The sequence below is a fragment of the Zalophus californianus genome, chromosome 9 (genome assembly GCF_009762305.2).
Source record: "Zalophus californianus isolate mZalCal1 chromosome 9, mZalCal1.pri.v2, whole genome shotgun sequence".
Classification (NCBI taxonomy): domain Eukaryota; kingdom Metazoa; phylum Chordata; class Mammalia; order Carnivora; family Otariidae; genus Zalophus; species Zalophus californianus.
This window is the reverse complement of record NC_045603.1, coordinates 127,153,424-127,177,655: the sequence shown is the minus strand read 5'-3', so window position 1 is coordinate 127,177,655 and position 24,232 is coordinate 127,153,424. Positions and strand designations below refer to the sequence as shown.

General features: G+C 40.0%; 1 protein-coding gene across 2 annotated transcripts in view; it reads right to left on the bottom strand.

Annotated features, from left to right (window-relative positions):
• The window catches only part of FRMD4A (FERM domain containing 4A), a 598,644-nt gene extending 590,410 nt beyond the window's left edge, over positions 1 to 8,234 (bottom strand). Inside the window, exons 1-2 of one of the 2 annotated variants that reach the window (XM_027595361.2) lie at positions 7,929 to 8,234; positions 7,384 to 7,495 (exon numbers count right to left, since the gene is read on the bottom strand). In XM_027595361.2, coding sequence (XP_027451162.1) covers positions 7,384 to 7,485 — 102 coding nt within the window. In that variant the 5' untranslated portion in view covers positions 7,486 to 7,495; positions 7,929 to 8,234. The remainder of the gene's footprint in view (positions 1 to 7,383; positions 7,496 to 7,928) is intronic. The other variant, XM_027595362.2, reaches the window with a different exon arrangement.
• Positions 8,235 to 24,232: the final 15,998 nt, after the last annotated feature.

Here is a 24,232-nt window from a genome sequence, read left to right as displayed (position 1 = left end):
AGGAGGATAAATCTGAGAAGCATTTGGATTGCTAGTCATGAGAAACTTGGGGGCAAGGCCTGAACCAAAGACATGATTAGGGAGTCGTGAGTATATAGATGAGAGTTAAAACCATGGGCATGCATGACATTGCTTGGGGAGTGGAACTGGATCTGCTGCTCAGGAAATTCCTTCTCCAGGTCTGGATTGAGAGACTAACATTTCAATATCCAGGGTTATAACAAGGACTCATTACTAGGAAACATGAGTTGCAGGCCAATGTTACCTTGACATTGGAATTTAGTCTTCTTACACTCTATATACCCCATGGTTTTAGTCAAGCATGTTTCCAGGACCTTTTATTATGACCAAGCTAAATGCCATATGTTCCATTTGACTTCGTATTTTGGCATAGAATTCAATGAGATACTGCTACCTGCACCAGTAACATATGCTCTCCAAATGACTATTAAACTTTGCAAAGAAGCCATACAATTAATTTTTAGCAGAGATACACTAATAGCCACCCAATCATGTAGAGCAGCCTGGATGGCATGCATTTTGCATTTGCCAGAGAGAACATACTGCAGCCCATATTTTAGTCATCTTCCCTCAGAGGGTAAGAAAATTTTGTTAGTCAAGACAGGAATGCAAATTTAAATTTTCTCATGATTGGAACAGTTCACCTGATCCTAGGAGCATCTGTTTTTCTAAAACAACTGGCTGGTTGTCCAAAGTGGTCACTGACTGTTCAAACACTGAGATGCAGAGAGGTTTGGGCAACTTCTTTTAGACTGACTCTGGCTCATTCAGGAGTCCAATGAGATGAGCTTGGGTGGATGGTAGTTTCATATCATTTTAATATAATGCAAACAATTGTTAATACTTACTGTGTATTTACTTTGATCCAGGAACAGTGCTAAGTACTTTACCTGCATATCTCATTGAATTATCCCAAAACTTCCATGGTATTATTATCCCACTTTACAGATGGTGAGACATTTTCAATCTAGCATAAACTAGACTTTATTGGACTTTTCTATTTATATTTATTTTGAGGGAACTAAACCAATGATTTAGGATTCAATGATGTTTTACCCACCTGACCAGTTTTATAGGAGCCCTATAATGGTACACAAGTTGTAAAGACCACTAATGAGCATCTGTTGTGTTTACCTTGCTAGCATCCCTTCCTCCTTGCTGGTAAGAGAGCTCTTTTCCTTCTGGAACCTCGCCTTCCCACTCCCTGTTGATTCAGGTGGAGTTATCAGCCAACTGACACACCTCCTTTCTCCCCACAGGTCTAGACATAGAAGCCAACCTGCTCAGTCAGAAAATCCATCTCTGGACCCAGTGATTGGCCAGGGGCAAAACCTATTATCCAACAGGGCGAAACAGATTTTAAGAAATGACTTTATAAGGAAAGTCCCGCTCATTTATCTGGGCCCACTAGCTCTAAGGACAAGTAATCCTGGAGCTGCTGGAGGAAAGAATCTGCTAGAGCCTAAAAACATGGAGAGAGGCAGAGAAAGAGGGTCTGGAGTCTGTCACCCAAAGTCCTCAGTTCAGCTTCTCCTGAAACCACTTCAATCCCTCGACTCCCCATTTACATCAGTCAATACATTTCCCCTCCTTGTTAATGCTGGTGTGAGCTGAACTCTGTCACTTAAAAAAAAAATTAGAAAGACATAAAATGAAACAAAAATACATCAGCAAAAAATTATCTGAGAGAGGGAGTATGACTCCTTGATTTTAAATTTCACCAAGACACATAAATTTGTACATTAAATATGAACTACAAATATTATTAATATCAAGATTTTAGACATACCCATTCGGAAATTGCACTTTAGAAGATGGACAATTGAGTTTAAGAAGGATTTTAGCTACTGACTTAGATATAACAATTACATGAACATTTTCCAGGGACGTTTTGACAATCATCCAACTTTAAATAAACAAGAAAGGTAAATGATACTAAGAACCCATCCTACTATAGACCTGAACATCCAGGACCTCTGTCTGGGTCCCAAGCTTAGATGGTCCCACTCTGTGCACGGTGCTTTAGATGGCTATGCCATCCAATTAACACATAATTATTATTCTTTGAATTTCCATAAATGTGGTCAATATTACATTTTCAAATGTATGAGCTAACCATTATGGAAACCACCACAATTAGCCAAGTAATCTTGGGCAAGCCATTGAGCATTTCTGGATCTCAGCTTGACAGTATATAACAAAAAGACATAGTACCTGTCCTGATAGCAGGCACAAAAGCACTTTGAAACATATAAGGATTATTATTATTAACTCAAGAGCAAGATTCCTCAAGACAGACTTTAATTTTATCCTCTGCCTTTTGCCTTTTGCAATCTGGAGAAAAATCCATGGTCTTAGTAGAAATTTTGAATAGAGACCAGTCACAGGTCTAATTTAGAGGAAAATGAGGTTATAGTAATAGAACTAGGACCTTGGTCACCCTTAACCTACTTTTCTGACCATGTAAGCCTTTGTCACCTCTAGAAACTCTGTCCAAACCAGTCTACTCTCTATCTCCGAACATAGTCTGGACTCCATCCTAATTCATTCACTCATCTCACCTCAGATTCACTCTCATCTACCCCTCAACATGTTACTTAAGCTTGAACCAGTTTTCCCACTCTGATAGGCAGTGCACCCTAGGGCTTACTTGGTTATGGATTATGCACTGTCTTATTGCAGTTCTTATGTGATTCTCTGACGCTGTCCTATAAATTCCTTGTCATTATAATTTCCACATGTCTCTACTTTGTCTTTCCAATTAGTTTTTAAGTTCACAAAAGCTAATGACTGCCTTGTCTTCTTCCTGCACAGAGTAGATACTCAGCAAGTATTTGTTGGTTAATTAAAAAAGAAAATTTCCAAATGAGGAAAATATCTGAGGAAAGAAGAATCTAAAATAAAATGAAATGAAACTAGAGAGATAAAATTTTACAAGAGCAGATTATCAACTGGAATCTATTCAAAACAGACCAGCAAGCTAGTCTATTCAAAAGAATCCCAGAAATCTGAAATCAAATTTTTAGAAATGGAAAGAATCGTCAAGATAATTTAATTCACATCCTTCATTCACTGAGAATAATCACCCACTAATTCCTCTGACTTATCAATGGAAATTTTTACATATTTAATTTTCCTATTATAAAGCTTTACTCTTGACAGTTTTCTTAGAAACAGAGTCCAAGAGAATGGAACCTTGAAAATATCAGAAGTCTCATAGATATAAAAACATTTCTTCTTCCTAGAATCAAACCAGATGCCTTGAACCAAATGTATGGTATCACCTTTTAATTTAAATTGCAACATGGAAAAGAATAAAGATAAATAAGAAGACAGCACTACTCACCTAAAAATGTGAAAAGCGCAGAGTGGCTCAGAAATGAGGCCCCCTTGAGGGGCTTAATCCAAAGTCTTAGAAGATCCTGGTGGTCAAGTTCTTGAGCTTTGACATGGTATCAAAGAAAGCCCTGGCTTGAGAGTCAGAAGACCCTGATTTTGAGACTTTGCCCCATCAATTTCAGTTGTGGGACCACTGACAGTTCTTCAGATTCTGATTATCAAAAATTTCTGTCTTAAAACCAGGATTGTTGAAGGGATTGAGATAATATATGTAAAGATACTTTGTAGAAAAGCATAATTTGCATTATTGCCTAGCTAGCTAAGTTACATTAAAAATATTTTAATCTAGCTGTCTGAGCTTTCAGAATCTACGAGCCAAAACATCCTAATACCACCTCTGTATCCTCTTGGTTATACATCTCTATCATTAGAGAAATAATCAACAAGTCCCTGGCTCTAGCACATTCCAGCCCTTAAAGAGTTCCCTAAACACATATGATTTCAGCAAATGACACATAGCCAAGAGCTTCCGGCTCTATAATTAGTCACATCAAGCTGGAGGCTCCCAACAATGTGGTGAACACAACAGTGTCTTTTCTTGCTTCCCAAGATTTCTGCAAAGATGAGGAGGCAGGATTTTCAATGGCCTGTGAGGTGGTCTTTACCACCAGCACCTGTCCTCTCTCAGAATCCACCTTCCTTGGTTGTTTGAGGACCTCCATCTTGCATGGATGCTCATCATCCCCCCATACTAACTCTTCATTGAAAGAATCAGTGAAATCCACCCACCTCAAGATGGTCAGCACATGCTTACAACCCAGGCCCCCTGCCAGATGCCCCACACCCTGTACCAGCTTAGAAAGTCATCTTACGTACTTTCCAAAAGTCACCTGCTCTAGTCCAATGGAATAAATTAGCTCCCATGGGGAAGGACTCCAGACAGCAGAGTGTGAACAAATCCAAACGATCTCCCCTTCTGGCAAATAATATCAAACACTTCTTCTGGCATAAAAGCCATACGGATGGGAACAAATTCCACCATCTTAAAAGCAACACTGTCCATATTGTAGGGTACCAGTAAGACATAACGCTGAATAAAGCATTAGAGTTGCCTCTCGAGGACCTCTGTTCTAGACACTATTCCTAGAGGTCTTAAATTATGTTTAACAGAGCTTAAAGGGACCCTACGGATGAGCATGGCCCCCTAAGTAAGCAAATGCCACAACTAAAACACAATGAAAGGATCACCCTGGTCACCCAGGATCGCCCAGTGAGTGGCAAAGCTGGAAACAGAGCACAGGACTCTCCAATTCCAGATCTGTTGCCACTTGCATAACCAAATTAATCTGTTCTGCCCTGAATCATCTAGAGTCTACACTGAATATAACATCTGGCTGCCTCCTTATTCAAAACCAAGAGGTGTGGTCAATTGCTCTCCCCTAGTTCCCTGCAGCCCAACAACTTTATAGCATAAAACTGCGGAATTGCAATCAAGCTACCTGATATTGATATCTCCCCAAACTGGGTGTTTATGAGCTCTCGCTCTGACCCTTATACTATGCTACCTTCCTCAGTCAGCAGGCACTCCATAAATACTGAGAACTGATTGGCTGATTGATTAGCTAATAAATAATAATGTTTACAGCTTCCTTCCTAAACTCACAGCCAAAGCAACTCTGCTAAGTGGCTTGTTTTCCTCCTTTCTTCCTTGTTGACTTGCTTATACATTTTGAAACTCATCATGTAATAGGTCAGGAAGCAATTATTTTGAGGTTTACTCTTAAAAGTGAAAAAAGCAACAAAGTCCATAGGGGAAAATTCCCCTGAACCAGTCATGAACCAGAAAACATGTACTGCCTACAGTTATACATGATGCTCCAAGGTTCTCTAATCTAATGGTCCATCATGGTGTCAAGAGCTATTTCCCCGGCTTCTGAGAGAGACATACGCGCAATCCTTTGATCCGGGCAGGACGTGAGCACTAGGGATAGATCTGAGGGCAGAGGCTGCTGACACACAGAGGATAAAGTCTGGGCTGCAGACACCTCCGGACAGCAACCATACTATCTGGGAGCACCAGGAACAAGAGAACCTGAGTGATGTACGGCACGAGCAGCTGGGCCAGGAGGTTGAGCTGAGCACCAGGAACAAGAGAACCTGAGTGATGTACGGCACGAGCAGCTGGGCCAGGAGGTTGAGCTGAGCACCAGGAACAAGAGAACCTGAGTGATGTATGGCACGAGCAGCTGGGCCAGGAGGTTGAGCTGAGCACCAGGAACAAGAGAACCTGAGTGATGTATGGCATGAGCAGCTGGGCCAGGAGGTTGAGCTGAGCACCAGGAACAAGAGAACCTGAGTGATGTACGGCACGAGCAGCTGGGCCAGGAGGTTGAGCTGCATTCTGTTTGGGTACTGAGGATTTATCCTTAGAGCTCCCAGTAACACAGGCACATACCTGAATGCTCAGAAGCATGGGGAAGAAATCAGAACAGTAATCTGGAGGCAAACAGGCCCGGCTCTCCCTAAAGCTGATTTTTAAGAACACATTTCTTCTCTATAGTAACATAATGCAAGACTTATTTCTATGAAACATTATTAGATAATATGCATATGCATACCTGAATAGGGGCATACGTGCCTATATATTTTTTTGCAAATAACTCAGATTCTCAGTTTCCTGGAGTCTTTTGGTCCTCATAGATACTGCCACTGCATCGCCTGCCACAATCAGAAATACTCAGAACTTTGCCACCCACATACGTGACCACAGGTAGACAATGGAGGATAAAGTGTCATTAGATAAAACAATTATGAGGAAGAGAAACGAGTCAAGGATAATTTCTCCAGAAAACAACTTTAATTCTTTTGAATACTTCTCTCCCAGTGGAATCGGAAGTCAGCAGAAGCCCATGAGACCTCAGGCATTTCAAATGGCTCTGTGGCCTAAATGACATTTGGGGTAACAAAGAAACCATGATATCTATCCCTCTTAACCTGACCCACCTCATCACTCCAGAGGCAGGTTCCCCACTGGCTCCTCTTCCAAGTGCTCTTAATAAACTCATTAGGCCTCACAAAGCTGCATTTCCCCTTCTTAGTCAGAAAACATAGATCAATATACACAGCAGAAGCAACTGCTTTGTTCGTAAAATCTCCTGTGCAACTGTGAGAGCATTCACACACGGAGCCTGATGCGGGCTACTTCCGTCAGCATTACCCTGGCCTATGCGCTACTCAGCAAAGAGAGGGGGAGCAACATGACAGTAAAAGCAAACTCTCAACCTAGAATCTAGCAAAAAGTCAATCAGATTAAAACAAGGTGATGCCAGTGTCCCTGTTTGCTTAGATATGCTAAGAGTGGAGGCCTTCTTAACATGATGGAAATCATAAAGAAGCTTAAAGTAGGTCAGTGGTCCACATGCTGGCAAGTGCCTGGACAAGGCCTCTGCCAGTATTTCCCCAGCAATCACAGTTGGGAGGTGAGCTCTGCAGTCCAAGTGTTACAAAAGGCCACAAACAACCCCCTCAGCAGCTTCTATGGGGAAATCTGAGTAGATACATGGGCACCTAGAAAGAAGATCCTATTCCACTGCTCCGTGGGCAAAAAATTCCACAGTTGCTATGAGAAGATGCAAAAACAAATAAACAAACACAATCACCTCAATTTCGATGCAAAGGCAGTGGGAAAGGATGCTGAGAAGCCAGGGGGAGGCGTTGGTGGGAATCTATTTCCAGGGGTTCTTAGCACCTGTTTGCAAGCACATCTCTCAAAATAGCATTAAGCAACAAGTTTCTAAAATGGCAAATCTAATGCTTCTTTTCTCTGAGAGTGCTTTGTCATGGCTGATACTCTCACCCAAGGAATCATTTCAAACAAGCCTACAGGATAAAACAGAGCGATTTTTCACATGTCTGCAGCTACTGCAGCAGCCCACTGTGTGGGCAAGGCGGGTGGGTGGGCGGGCGGGCGGCAAGGCTGGAGCTGGGCGCTGCCTGGGCCCCACCTCCTCCCGGAGCACTCACCATCAGCAGGCTGAGAGCAGAGTCGGGCACCAGCTGCACGGCCATGGTCTCCGATTCCCATGCACAGTCAGTTCTCCTGGGCCCTGGCTGACTGCGAAGCATCCACAAATACCTACAGCAAACCAGCCAGAAATCCAGACTCAGGGTGCAAAAGACTCAAGATGAAGACAGGCCACATTTCACATGGGGGGGCGGGGGGTGGAGGGGGTGGTCAGGCGGATGTTGGGAAGAAGGGGTGGGAACAGTGCTTAGGGATAAAAAAAAAAAGAATGAAAATAGGAAGCTGCAGGTTATTTAAAGGTGAGCCCTCCCTAGCTTCACTAAGCTGCATGAGTGCAGAAATCACATCTAACACAAATAGAAAAGCTGGGAACGCAGAATTTTTAACTGATACCTTAGCCTAGGCAGCAACTCTTCTTCTGAGAATTAAAATAAAACATTCCTTACTGCAGATAAATCAACCAACCCGAACACCACCACTACCACCCCCACCCCCCATCTCTCAGCAATTCTGCTGCATAAACATGCTGAATGTCACAACCTACCGCTTGCAATCTGGTCAGTGTCTTCTTTTCCTGCAGAAAGGTGTGTCCCTTTTGCAAAATCAAGTATCTGGGAGTGAGAGAGCCGAGCCTGACCAAAAACACCAGGCAGTCACTGGAGATCAGCAAATGCCCTCATCATAACCAAGTAATAAGTCAGTTATGAAATGACCCCTTCCTGCTACCATCCTTAAATCTACTTTTCCTCTCCAAGTGGACTGGCCGGCTTAGTTCCCCGTGGGGCTAACATACTTACAAGGAACATGTAATTACACTGCCTGTTCTGTTAGCGTTCTGATCTCCCAGCCTGTACCACATGTACGCAGCACACAGGCACCCTCTACCTCTCTCCCTCCCTTCCTCCCGCCCTCCCTCCCTCCCTTCCTTTCCCTCCCATCTCTCCACCAGGCTGCCTGTTAGGAATTTTGAAGGAGCCTCTTTAGCTCAGGGAGATACAGGAGGCTAATTTGTAGCAAAAGACACTGTTTAAGACAAAAAGGCAAATTAGCCTTGAAAATCATATCATGCAGCATTTTCCTTGGAAGATGTCAATGGCAAAAAAAAAAAAAAAAAAAAAAGAAGGAAGCTTGCCCAGTCTTGTTATATAATGAGTGGCTAAAAAGCCTTCTCAGAGTCAAAGATTTAAGAAAATTAAACACTTTTTCTTTATGAGCACCACCCAGCTTCTATCTTCTTATGGGGTACAATTATTCAACTACACATGGCAATTACTAATACTTCTGGTAGTAGTTTTCATGTTCTTTTCTGATTTCTTCCTTTACTCATCTGTTGTAATGACTCTAAAAATTCCTTGAAATTAACTGGACAGTGTGAAATGTAAGAATACAAACCAACACTCTAAGTAAGAAACTGGGGGAGGAAATTAATCACCTTTACATGTTCCCATGGACAAGTTCAGCTGTTGTCCCTCTATCATTCATATTTTAAAAGCATTTATTTGAATATCACAAAGTGTTCAAAAATATTCATTGAATGAATGAAAAGATTCCTCTCTCATTGTTCATCCTGTGGCCCAATGAGGTTGAACCTTTATTCCATGTTGTCTGATTGGATTCTAATGCTCTTGACCTCAGGAACCTCTGAGAATCTCCTACTATCAGGTGCTTGGAGATTCACAGCATGATCATGTGAATATGTCCTTGAACTGAGCTGTCAGAGTATTCTAGACTTGCTGGGTGGGTTTCTCAAAAGAATTTTTTATTATTATAATAATTTATTATTTGACTATAATAATTTAAAGACCATATCTACAGCGTTACTTTCACCTTGCAGATAGCTTTCTAAATGTATCCAACTGGTAAGTGCTGAGTGTCTACTGTGTGCAGTGCTCTATGATAAGCTTTGTAGAAGATGCAAAACTAAATCATGGCCCTTGCCCTCCAGGAGCTTTTTATCTGACAGATGCAGTGATGCCCAACAATCATCTGTGATACAAGACAATATGTGATAAATGCTAGAAAGTGACTTAAAAACAAATAACTTTGGGCGGAACAGAGTAGAGGAAGTTTACTTTTAGCTTCAAGAACATCGTAGTTTTTAAGCCGAAACTTGAGGAATAAGCAGAAGTCTTTTTTATGACTTGTGTTTTATAATTCTATATGGACCATAAGCTTGTAAAACACAGAAAGCACAAGAAGTTAATATCGTGCTACTGCAGCTGGTGGGGGGTAGGGGAGGGTGTGCCAGCAGAGGGCCCAGCGGGAGCAGTTCCAGGTGCGCCGGAGTGCAGGACACGCTCAGGTGGGACAGACAGGCCTGCAAGATATTATGTCAACCACTGGTGTGAAGTCTCAGCACACCTGCCTTTCTTTCTCTGTACTTTGCTGAACCTTTGCCCAGATTCTTTAGAGAGAAGAGCCTGTAGCAGATCTCATGTGTGAAGACATTACTGGGAGGTGCCCTCTCAGGGTGGCAGGAGTGAAGGAGCTGGGAAGGAGGGGCAGGGAAGGGACGAGAGCAGGTACAAGGTGATACCTACTGAGCTGCTCACAGTACAGCTGCTCAGTCCTGAGGAAACGCTTCCAGACAGGCATGGAACATTACTCCTTGGAACAGTCCATCAGGGAGAGAGGGAGTTCCTAGCCTGTTCCTGCCTATCAACTGAATCTTGCTGGTCAAATTGACCCCAGAGGGCATGAACTCCCTTGCACTTCAGAGTCATGTTATGCCAGGATCTGGTATATACCAAATCCTGGCATAACACACCAGAGCAGAAACAGCAGAAAGGCATGGCATCTGAAGCCAGAAATGGAAGGAGATGCCACAGATTTTTGTGGGTCAGTCAGATGGGACTTTGGCCCTCGAGCTGCTGAGGCTCCGTCCCCAGTGCATGTTATGAAAATTGTCCCAAAGCCCAGCCTACACTCTGGAGAAGTCTGGGATGGCTGGCAGTGCCAGGAGTTGAAATGACAGTGACAGGACCTAGAGTCCCACCAAGCAAATAGCTAAATTCCAGGGGCTAGTTGGGGGGTGAGAGGTGGGCAAGCAAATCTTGGGGTGGAGGGTAGATGAACTGAGTCTGGTGCAAGTGTGTATGTTTACATACATTACTCACAATGTCAAAAGTTATATCCTCAATGAAATATTCCCTGGTTTTTCTACTTGGGTATTCATATTTGCATATTCATATTTGTACTTCTAAGTTGCTGTTTTTTATAACAGTTATTTACTTTCCTCTACTATCCCCCTACTAGAGAGTGAGCAACCTGACATCAGAACTAGGTATCATTTGTCTCTATGCACTCCTGTAGCTCTGAGCATCAAACTCAGAGAGAAATGGGACTCAGTCATATCAAGTTGGGCACTAATGAAGGTGCTAAAATGTTAAGCACAAGGAGAAAGGGGCAAAGACAGCATCCTAGTGCTGGTAGTGGGCAGGTAGAACACAAGGAGTTTGTAAGGAAAAGTAACAGGCTGACAGAGAAGGAGAAAGCCCCAGAATTTCAGTGACAATGGTGGCTCCACAAAGATGCCTAGAGCTTTTAGTAGAGTTACAGACATAGAAGTCAAAGTGGAGAGGGAGACAAACCATAAGAGACTCTTAACTCTAGGGAACAAACTGAGGGTTGCTGGAGCGGAGGTGGGTGGGGGGATGGGTTAACTGGATGATGGACATTAAGGAGAGCAGGTGATGTATTGAGCACTGGGGGTTCTATGCAACTGATGAATCATTAAATTCTGCCCCTGAAACTAATAATATACTATATGTTAACTAAATTAAGTAAAAAAAATTTTTAAAAAAAGAAGTCAAAGTGCAAAGGATTATGGAGCAGTTTGTGAGGAAAAGGAGTTAATTAGGAGTTAATTAGTGAAAATAGACTCGTCTCAAAAAACAAAAACAAAAGCAGTGAGAAAGGAGCCCTCTAGTTCTTTTCAAAACCTCATCCAAGTGCAATCCAGATCATAGAAGAAGGGGTGCAGGACAGCAAGCAGTCCTTTCCTCTAAGGAATTAATTGCATCTTTGGCTAGTGTTACGCCCAAGAAAGACACGTAATTCCTTTCAGTGTAGCTCCTCAACTGAAGGGCAGTTCAATGTCACAGCTATCAAAAGTCATTACCAAAAAAAATTATTAAAAACTTCTGTATTTAGTATGAAGCTGCTGTGAAGACACTGATCATTGCATCACTCACTGTTGCCTGTATAAACTGCCCCATGTGAGAAATTTCTCTCAGAATTCAGTACCAGGAAAATGTCTGTCCCTCCTGAGGTAGCGTGAGGATGGATGGCGTTATCCTCGGAATGCCTGCTGTGCCATTTTACTCTTGGGAACCAGAATGCCTGTTCTGTCATTTACTCTGTGCCCCAGGGCAAGTACCATGAGGCTGAGGTAAAAATCAAATACACCTTTCGTTAAACTGCACATAGTAGGCATTCAATAACTGTTATTCCCTAGAAGTCTCCCTTTCATTCTGATAATGAAAATAACAGAACTGATCACAGTTGTCACATTTGGCTGCCAGAATACCCATAGCAGATATTATCATAGTTGGCATTATTACTTCCTTGGTTTTCCTCAACCTTGTTTTCCCTTCTAATTCATAATGTATTAGTCTTATTTAGTGGGCCTTTTTGTCAGTAAGCCATCTGAAATCCTTTTTTGGAAAGAGGTAGAACATAAATCATTCTTTAATGTATAAACTGCTCTCAAATAAATTTGGCACACTGTGAAACATTTTGCAGCTACTAAAATGGCAATTATGAAAACTATTTAGGAAATATGGAAACTGTCTGAGCTACGGTGTTTATTTGACCATAAAATGATACATATACTTTAATTGCAACCATGTAAATATTGGTATTTAAGAGAACATGAAGGAACTCTTGCTTTCAGCCAAGATGGAGTAACAGGGACAAAGTTTATACTCCTACCTGAAAAAAAAACAAAAAATGGGCAAAATATACAAACCAATACTTTTCAAGACACAGGACAATGATAAGACTTAAAATAATCCCAGACTATTGAATTCAGAGTGTTTCCAGGCCACAGAATAGAGAGGGAAACCCAGGTGCAATCAAGTGGATTCCCTAAATTAAGGAGCAGAACCTAGAGTCAGGGGAGATCAAGATGGATAGAATTCATAGGGCAGAGCACCAGAGAGAACAGTGATACAGAGAGAAAGAGAGAACTTCAGAACTCTCCCCTTTGAGCATTTAGTTGGGTACTAATCACCACATGCACAAGAAGAAACTATCTGGGGCGCCTGGGTGGCTCATTTGGTTAAGCGACTGCCTTCGGCTCAGGTCATGATCCTGGAGTCCCGGGATTGAGTCCCGCATCGGGCTCCCTGCTCAGCAGGGAGTCTGCTTCTCCCTCTGACCCTCTTCCCTCTCATGCTCTCTATCTCATTCTCTCTCTCAAATAAATAAATAAAATCTTTAAAAAAAAGAAGAAGAAGAAACTATCCGAAGTTGTGGAAAGAACCACCTAAAATAATTAAAAAGATTGGGGATTGGTGCTCACACACAGCCAGGAATAGCACCTGTTCACACCAGCCAGGCTGGAAGGCCTCACAGATTCATGGTGGATTAGATAGGATGCTCAGAAGGTTCTTGCCTCAGGCGTGAGGAATAATTAGCACTAAAATGGTCACTCCCCTAAGTCTGCCTAACAAATTAGAAAAGCAAGACCTGAAAGGATCAAACTGTTTCCAATTAACTTAACTTGTTCCAAAGCAATGTTAAAGAACATTTATAGAAATACAAAAATATCCAGCATCCAAACAAGGTAAAACTTACAATGTCTGGCATCAAATAAAAATTAGATACGGAATCAGGTACAGAAAAAAGTAGGAAAATATGACCACTAAATAGAAGACAAATCAAGCAAAATCAACCAGCGCTAACAGATTTTAGAATTAGCAGAAAAGAACATTAAAACAATTATTATAATTTTACACAATATGTTCAAAAAGTTAAGTAGAGACATGAAAGATATAAAAAAGAACCAATCTGAACTTCCAAAGATGAAAAACTACAATATCAAACATGAAAAGGAAAAAAAAAAAAAAAAAACCCCACATTTGCTGGGATTAATGGAGATTAGACTATAATTATAGAAGAAAAACTTAGTGAAATTGAAGACAAAAACTATTCCAAAAGAAACAGAGATTAAAAATATTTTTATAAACAAATATAAAAATAAAACACCTGTGAGTGCTGGAACAACTTCAAGCAGCCTAATGTACAATGTAATTGTATCCCTGAAGAAAGAGAGACACAAATGTATTTGAGAAATAAAGTCCGAATTTCCCCAAATTATACACTGAACAAATTCTAAGTTTAAGAAAAAAGCACACCATAATCAAATTGCTCAATATCAGTGATAAGGAGAATATTTTGAAAACCAGAGGGGGATAAATATGTATCACACATCGAGGGACAAAGATAAGGATGACAACAGATTTCTTGTTGGAACTCATATAAGCAAGAAGACAGTATGAAAACATCCTTAAAAAATTTTAAAGGAAAAATTATCATCAGTCTAGGATTCCAAATGTAACAAAAATATTTTTCAAAAATAAAAGCAAGATAAAGACTTTTTCAGACACACAAAGTAAATAAAGGGCAAACACCTCGGAAAGGAAGAAGAAAAACTTCCCACAAAGAAAACTTCTGGCCCAGAGGGCTTCAGTGGTGGGTTCTAATAAATATTTAAGGAAGAAATAATACTGAGTCTCCATAAATTCTTTGAGAAAACTGAAAAGGAGGAAGTGTTTCTGAACTCATTTTATGAAGCCAACATAAATATCAAAGAGTGTATAAAAAAGAAAACCACAATCATTACAGCCATGAATTAAAATGCAAAATTTCTAAACAAACTTATGGAAAATAAAATCCAACAATATGTGCTCGCTTCAGCAGCGCATATACTAAAATCCAACAATATATTAAAAAGATAATGCATCATGACCAAGTAGGACTTAGGAATACAAGGTTGGTTTAACATCCTAATAGCAACCAGTTGTCACCATATTAACAAACTTAAAAAAGAAAAACCACACAATCAGCTCAATAGACCGATAAAAAGCAATTGACAAAATTCAATATCTATTCCTGATTTTTGAAAAATGTCAGCAACTAGGAATAGAACTTTCTCAACCTAATAAAGAACATCTACAACAAATCACAGCTATTACCATACTTAATGTAGAACACTGAATGCATTCCCCGAAAGATCAGGAATAGGGCAAAGATATCTACTCTCAGGACCTCTCTTCAACATTATATGGGAGATTCTAGACAGTGTAATAGGACCGGGGGTGGGGGGGAGTCTAGTCAGATCAGAAAAGAAAAAATAAAACAATTTTTAGTCACAGCCAACGTGATTTTTCATGTAGAAAATCTGATGGAATCTATAAAAAAGCTACTAGAATAAGGAAGTTTAGTAAAGTTGAAGGATACAAGATCAATATCCAAAAATCTACTGTATTCCTACATGCCAACAACAAACAGTAGGAAATTTAAATTAAAAGTACAATTAACAGGGTGCCTGGCTGGCTCAGTCAAGTTAAGTGTCTGCTTTCGGCTCAGGTCCTGATCCCAGGGTCCTGGGACTGAGCCCCACCATCAGGCTCTTTGCTCGGCACAGAGCCTGCTTCTCCCTCTTCCTCTGCTTTCTCCCCCTGCTCGGGCTCTCTCTCTCTCTCTCTGTCAAATAAATAAATACAATCTTTAAAAAAAGTGCAATTAACAATAGGATCAGACCATATGAAATGCTTAGGGACAAATGTGACAAAGATATAAAAGATCTATACACTGAAAAGGACAAAACATTGCTGAGAGTCCCTAGGAACTTAAATGGAGAGATAGACTGTGCTCATGGATCAGAAAACTCAACATTCTTAAGATGTCCATTCTCACCAAATTGACGCAGAGATTCAACAGAATCCCCATCAATACCCCATCTGGCTTTTATTGCAGAAATTGGCAAGCTGGTTCTAAATCGATATGGAAATGCAAAGGACATAAAATAGCCAAAACAATTTCAAAAAAGAAAAACAGCATTGGAGAACTAACTCTGCCTACCTGAAAGATTAGAAACTTACAGTAGTAAAAACAGTGCAGTATTGTCATAATGAAAGGCAAATAGTTCAACGAAACTGGAGAGAGAATCCAGAAAGGGATCCGTACATAAAGAGACAACAGATTTTTGACAAAGGTATGAAGGCAATTCACTGAAGATAGTCTTTTTAAGAAATGGTGGTGGGATGATAAGATATGCATATGCAAAAGACTGAACTTCAATCCATTCCTTGCAACATACACAAAATTTAACTCAAAATATATCACAGACCTAATCACAAAACCTAAAACTATAAGATCAGTAGATGAAAACGTGGGGGAGAAAATCCTTTGGGTAGAGCAAAAATGTCTTAGATTTGGCACCAAAATCACAACTGATAATAGATCAATAAATTGGGCTTCATCATAATTAAAACTTCTGCTATTTGGAAGACACCATTAAAAGAACAAAAACGCACCCCACAGGATGGCAGCAAACATTGGCAAAGCATATGTTTGGTACAGGTACTATATCCAGAATATATAAAAAGCATTTTAATACTCAATAAGAAGAGAACAACGCAATGAAAAGTATACAAAAGATTTGAATAAGCACTTCACAGAATATATATGTACGGCAAATAAGAACATGAAAAGGTGCCTGATATCATCAGTCATTAGGAAAATGCAAATTAGGGGCTCCTGGCTGGCTCAGGGGTAAGAGCATGCGACTCTTGATCTCGGGGTCATGAGTTCAAGCCCCCATATTTGGTACAGAGATTACTTAAATAAATAAAACTTTTAAAAAAAGGAAGATGCCAGTTAAAATCATAATGAGACAACACAACACACCTATTACATGGCTACAATTAAAAAGACTGACCATACCAAGTATTAGGCAGCATGTGATGATCTGATGGGAATGTAAAATAGTATATTTACTTTGGAAAACAGTTTGGCAGTTTCTTATAAAGTTAAACATACATCTACCTTATGATCCGGCCATCCAAGGAGAAATGAAAACCTATGTTTCATACAAGACTTGTACATGAATGTTAATGGCAGCTTTATTTGTCATGGCCAAAACCTGGAAATTGAAATGTCCATCAATGGGTGAATGTCTGAACAAACTGTACAGCCATAGAATGAAATCCTATTCAGCAATTAAAAATGACTAAAGCACTGATACATATTACAATATAGACGAACCTCAAGAACATTATGCCTATGGAAGAAGCCAGATGCAAAGACCACATATTTTTTATTCCATTTATAAGGAACATCCAAAAAAGGCAAAACTGTAGAGACAGAAAATACGTTAGTGATTGCCTGGACGACACTGGCTACAAATGGGCACAAGTGGTTTTTCTGAGGGGTAAAAGTATTCTAGAACTGGATGGTGGTGATGGTTGCTCAATTCTGCAAACTTACTAAAACTAATTGAACTGTACACTTAAAATGGGTAAATTTTATTGTATGTAAATTATACCTCTAAATGCTGTTTTTTTTGTTTTGTTTTTTGTTTTTGTTTTTGTTTTTGTTTTTTAGAGAGAGAAGGAATGAACTAATGACGCAGGCAAAAGCATGGATGAATCTCAAAATCATTAAAGCATCCCTAACTCAGGGACAGAAGCCTGGGTGGCTCAGTTGTTCAAGCGTCTGCCTTCGGCTCAGGTCATGATCTCAGGGTCCTGGGATTGAGTCCCACATCAGGCTCCCTGCTCAGAGGGGAGCCTGCTTCTCCCTCTCCCTCTGCCGGCTGCTCTCCCTGCTTGTGTGCTATCTCTCTGACAAATAAATAGTCTTAAAAAAATAAATAAACTGAGTCAAGGAGGCAGGAGGAAGGGATTATCATGGGGCACGAGGAGACTTGGGGAGTGATGAGTATGTCCATTTTCTTCATCATGGTAGTGGTTTCATGGATGCATAAATGTGTCAGAACTTATCAAACTATGTGCTTTAAATATGTGCAGGTTACTGTGTATCAATTTTACATCAATAAAGCTGTTTTTTAAGGGACACAGATGGTATGATAATTACTAAAAAAATTAAATTAGTTCTGTTAGAAGGTAGAATTGGGTGATTTTTCCCTGTTTCAAATTTTTGGCTTGTCCTTACATCATATTTTCAATAATTAAAATGACAATGTTTATAGAAATCCTTTATTACCTAAATAAGAAGGAAAGTCCAGACTGAGGACCTGGTGGAGTCAGGAGAAGATGTTGTTGTTTGTTGCTGGCGAAAGTCAGAAGAGCCCCGGTGTACGTTAAGGCATGTAACAAGAAGCCAGGAGGATGAAAAGACAAAAAGATTCTATAAACACCAAAGGGTGGAGGGAGAACAGAATCCAGGCAGAGGGTTTATTTTTTCATGCAGAAGAGGGAGCTTATTCCCATGAGATGAAAAGAAAGGAAAGAAAGGTAAAAATACAGAGAAATGTTAAGAAAGCATAGAGGAGTGGAAACAGATGTTGTAGCCTATTAAGGAGGGCATGAAGCACCTTCTTTCCAGGGTCTTGATCTCAGTAGATGTTCCTCATGTTTCTGTCCCTCTCTTCCGTTTCACCACGTAATAGCCAGCCCTGGCAGCTGCTGGTTCCCCCACTCCAGCCTCCTCCCCCACCCTAGGCCCCTCTTTCCAAGCGGACACCAACCATGAATGCACAGGGTTCCAGAGGGGATGTCTGCCCCATGCAAGTGCTGTGTTATGCCAGGCTTCCCTGGGCACTCTACCTTATTTGAGAGCCCCAGCCCACAGCCTGGACCGTCCTACTGCAGCTCAGACCCAGGCTCAAGCATGGGTCTCTGCCTGTTCCTCTGCAGCAGAACTGTGGATGGTAGCCCCACCCCTGGTCTCCCAGGGGGGCCCTCATTGAGGGTTACAATCAATTATTTTGAATTCTATATAATGCCTCTGCAGCAGAACTGTGGAGGGAGCCCCACCCCTGGCCTCTCCAGGGGCTCCCCACTGAGGGTTACAGAAGACACGATCTTCTCAGCTAAGAACCAGAGCAAGTTGTTCCCTGGAATCCTACAATGTCCCCAGGGGACCTGGTGCCTGTAGTCTTCCTCTGCCACATTCTTGCTGGGGTAGCTGGATCCATATGACCGGCTTGTGCCTCTGCCCTCCGCCCCGCATTCCAGTTCCACAAGAGATTCCAATCGTGTCCTCAAACCCTAGGTCACACGCCGCCCATGCAACAAAGCAGCCTGGGTCACCTTCCCCAGCCCCACCCATGGCCAGGATCCCTCCACTCCAAGGGCCCAAAGAATGAAGATGCTTTTACCTACTCCAGTTCCAAAATGAAATAACAACATTGCTTAAGGAAGTCAAAGCATAGGAAATGGGCAAATGAGTACATTTCTTGTAACATCCTAAAACCTCCAATTAATCCATTAACATATGTAGATGTTTATACTCATTCCTTTTTACACAAATTACATCCCAAATTCCTTCACCTAGTTTAACTACCCTTCTCGATAGCATCTCCCATCTTTAACCATAGGTAAATGTTACCCAATATTTGGATTATGATCAAAATTTCATGTTCTGGCTCTTTTTCCCTATAAACCTTTTCTGATAATACTTTTCGAATTTCCCATCTCAGAGTCATAATAAACAGTCTTGCATAAATAGGTTACTTCAACTATAGTTTACTTCATCAATCTCCAACTCTTGACCATTTGTTTGGTTTCTAGTCATTGTTCACTACCACAGGTGTACCACTACAGTGCACTTTTGCAGTTAACATTTATTTTCTTTTAAATTGTTTTCAGACAAAAACTTCCCCCATAAAGAGATTCCTAGAGTTACACTAAAAATACTTTGATGCTGCCTAAAATACTGCCCTATTGAAGAACTGAACCCACTTACAGTGTCCTTTCTTTTACGTGAGGCACCTTTTCTTTAAGATTTACCTGTATGTCCCCTGATTTGAACTCTTTTTTTTTTTTAAGATTTTATTTTTAAGCAATCCTTTCACCCAGTGTAGGGCTAGAACTCACAATCCAGAGATCAAGAGTTTCATGCTCTACTGACTGAGCCAGTCAGGTACCGGATTTGAGCCCATTTTTAGACTTTCTGCAAGTACTTAAAATAAAAATATTTTATTTTGCTATTTGTTTGTAATTTATTTTAATTGTAAAGATGTTTGAATGTTATTTAAATACCTCTGCCCATCTTTTCTTCATAACTTCTAAAATGCCTTCCCTCTTTGGTTAAATAAACAATCTCTTTGTACATGATGTAATTTTCTACTTTAATTTCTTGAGGTAAATTTGTTTTTTGCCATATTGAAATAAAGTTACTCTAGCAGCATGTATAAAATAATTATGTTCTCTGTAATTCTATTATACTCACTTGCCATATATTATATTTTCATATGTACTTAAAATTATTTATGCATGCCCTATTTTATTTCAATGGGCTATATTTCTCCTTCTAATCCAGTGTTACACTGGCTCAGTTATTGTTTTTTTTTTAAAAAACAGTCTGTTTGGGGAGATATTATTCCTTCATTAATGCTTTAATATTATCCATCTTTCCAAGTATTCTGTAGAATCAATGATTTTGAATTCTACATAACGCCAATGACATCACTGGTATCTTTAACCGAAGTTAAAACTGCAAATTAAACCAGAAACAATTGCCACTTCCATTCATTGTCCCTATCCAGGAGTAGGGCATATTTCTCTAGGTATTCAGGCCTTTTTTCACCATTAAAATTTTGTAGATTTTTTTGGATAGGTGTTATATGCCCTCACACACGTTTAATTAACATATAATTCAATTTTGTGACTATCATAAATTGGAAGTCTTTATTATTATATTTTTAGCTAGATAATAAAGGTATTTGAGTATAGGATTGATTTGTGTTATTCTATCTTTTGACCAGCAGTTTTTCTCCACTGTTCTATTATCTCTAATAGCTTCTGGTTGATTACTTTAGCTCTTCTAGGTGTATAATCTTAGTTTCCTAATGGGGTTCCTTTTAAAGCTCATTTCTTTTTTGTACTTTATTATGTGGACAAGAAAACATAAATCTCTACAAAATTAGTCCCTGTGAAAGTCTCTCCATCCCTCCTGCTGCTCCTGATGAAAGGAAACTCACATCCACACTTGGTTGGTCAGCAAAACCAGCGGACTCTACCTTCAATATCTCCAGAATTCCACCACTTCTCACCATCTGTGCTTTACCACCTTACTCTCGGCCACCATCGTCTCTCACATGGATTATTGTTTTGCCTCCTAATCACAATCCAAAAGAGCAGCCAGAATGATTTCTGAGAATTTAGGTCAGAAATTGTAACACTTCTGCTCAAAACTCTCCAAAGGCCTAACAGTTTCTTACAAAGCCCTGGATGGTCTACCTCCTCCATCCATCTAACCTACGCTCATTAACCTTTCTCCAGGTATAGTAGGCTCTACTATTCCTTAAATATATCAGGTATGCCCCTGCCTCAGGGCCTTTGCACTTGCTGCTACAGCTGCCTGGAAAGCTCTTCCCTGGGCATTTGCATGTGTCACTCCCTCACATTCTCTACATGTTTGCTCAAATTTCAGATCATCAGGGGGCCTCTCCTGACTCCCAATTTAAAAATACATCCTCCTCCCTTGTCCCTAAACCTTTCCTGCTTTATTTTTCTCCATTGCACTTTTTACCATCTGACATTATAGATGTGTGCTTATTTTTCATCCCCCTACCTCTTTGCCACTCCACCCCCCACCACTAAACTAAAATATAAGATTCAGAGTGCAAGGATTTCTGTCTGCTTCGCTCATTACCTAATCCTCAGTATTAGGAAGTAGGTGCTCAATAAATAATCGTATTGAATGAAAGCACACCTGATGTTCTGCATCAAGTTGTAGATAAATCACGCTGAATATATCGAAATTCAGTATGATTTTTACCTATGATAATAAGTGGACCCTTTTGGGGCACCTGGGTGGCTCAGTCGTTAAGCGTCTGCCTTCGGTTCAGGTCATGATCCAGGGTCCTGGGATCGAGCCCCACATCCAGCTCCCTGCTCAGTGGGAAGCCTGCTTCTCTCTCTCCCATTCCCCCTGCTTGTGTTCCCTCTCTAGCTCTTTCTGTGTGTCAAATAAATAAAATCTTTAAAAAATAAAAAAATGGACACTTTTATATTTTGGAAGAATAATTTATTTTCATAGCTTTACTTAGGAACTGGCACTGAATTTTATTAAACACTCCATTAGACAGGTGTAACTTTATATAGCATGCCATCCTTCAGGGGGTTAATGCACTTCAGTAAACATTTCTCCCTTGAATGATTAAATGAAATTAATCTCTAGGGATATTCCTAAAAATATTGGATATATTGTTCAACTGGGCTTACTGCCTTTTCATGGATGCAGGCCAATGGTTGATCCACTAGAGAGCAAAGAAGAGGAAATTCTAATGATTTAGCCAGCATGAAAAATAACCAAGATGAAGAGAAAAATGCTTTGCTGACATATTTCAAATTGACCCCTGTAAATATGTCTTGTTTGTGTACATAACATTGATTAATGACTGTCTGGGTAGTTGATGGGAGTTCCAGTTATCAACAACTAGTTTTATGCAGATAATGTTTCAGTCATATTACATAGCCCAGAGTTATAATTTTTAGCCTCCTTGATTTTAACTTCCTGACTCTTTTACCAACATCTGGCAATTTCCTTATTCCCTACCATTTCCTACAAATAGCCCCACAAGTAAGAAGTAGAATGTAGGTGCCAATTCTAATGTACATATCTGTAATTCCAGCACAGAAAAGTGTTCAAATATTTTTTTAAAGATTTTATTTATTTATTTGAAAGAGAGAGGGAGCATGGGGGGGGGGAGGGGCAGAGGGAGCCTGACACGGGGCAACATCCCAGGACCCCGGGATCATGACTAGAGCTGAAGGCAGATGCTTAACTGACTGAGCCACCCAGTCACCCCAAAGTGTTCAAATATTTTAATGAATAAATTATATTAGCCTTTGTCTTCAGTGGTAAAAATCTTTACTGCAGAATAGAATACTATAGAATTCAGAATGTTTAGAAATATTTTTGAGTCTCCCATGAGAGACTCTGGACTCTGGGAAAAAAAATGAGGGTTGCAGAGGGGAGGGGGGTGGAATGGGGTAGGCGGGTGATGGGTATTAAGGAGGGCATGTGTTATGATGAGCACTGGGTGTTGTATGCAACTAATGAATCGTTGATCACTACATCAAAAACTAATGATGTACTACATGCTGGCTAACTGAACATAATAATAAAAAAAGAAATATTTTTGAGCTGTTTTTATACTTGCAAATATTTGAAAATCAAATGAAATCTTAACCTGGTCAAAAATTCAAATATTTTGTCAATTTTAGGTAGTTTTGGTTCATTCCATATCCATTTAATCTCTCACTACCCAAAATAAACATTATGGCCATAATTTGTTTCAGGTAAAACCTGTGTTCCTGACAGGTGGCACATAAATTTCTTTATCACCCTTCAAATATGCAATGGAAATTTGCCTTTTAAAAGAGTGCTATGCCCAGCAAAGGGAACCATCAACAAAACAAAAAGGCAGCCTATTGAATGGGAAAAGATATTTGCAAATGAAGTATCTAATAACGGGTTAATATCCAAAAAATACAAAGAATTTATACAACTCAACACCAAAAAACCCCAAATAATCCAATGAAAAATGGGCAGAGGACCTGAATAGACAGTTCTCCAAAGAAAAAATATAGATGGCCAACAGAGACATGAAAAATGCTCAACATCACTCATCATCAGGGAAATGCAAATCAAAACTACAATCACCTTACACCTGTCAGAATGGCTAAAATCAAAAACACAAGATGTAAGTGTTGGCAAGAATGTAGAGAAAAAGGAACTCGAGCAATGGTGGTAGGAATGAAAACTGGTGAAGCCACTGTGGAAAACAGTATGAAGGTTCCTCAAGAAATTAAAGATAAAAATACCATATGATCCAGTAATTCCACTACAAGAAAATGAAACTAGAAATTCAAAAAGATACATGCACCAATGTTTATTTCAGCACTGTTTACAATAGCCAAAATAGGGAAGCAACGCCAAGTGTCCATCCATAGATGAATGGATAAAGAATATGTGATGTGTACACACACACACACACACACACACACACACACACACACACACACAGACACTGGAATATTACTCAGCCACAAAAAAGGAATGAAATCTTGCCATTTGCAACAACATGGTTGGATTTAGAGGGTATAATGCTACATGAAATAAATCAGTCAGAGAAAGACAAATACCATATGATTTCACTCATATGTAGAATTTAAAAAACAAAACAAACAGAAAAAAGACAAACAAAAAAATAGACTCTTAAGTATAGAGAACAAATTGGTGGTTGCCATAGGGGAGGTGGGTTAGAGGAATGGGTGAAATAGGTGACAGGGATTAAGAGCACACTTACCTAGATGAGCACTGGGTAATGTACAGAATTGTCAAATCATTATGTTATACATCTGAAACCAATACAACACTAAATACATACATAAATAGGAGTACTCTGCCTACCAAACACTACCTCAACCAGGTGATCAAAGTCAATATCAACAGTGATAAGTCAGGCTGATAATATGTACCTTTGACACAATGTGATGAAAATGGCACTTCATTTCTATGGTCTTCCTCCCAAAAACCTACATTACTCATGAGAAAAGCACTAGACAAATCCCAAATGAGGGACATTATAAAAAATACCTGACCAGTGCTCCTTAAAACTGTTAAAGACTTTGAAAACAAGGAAAA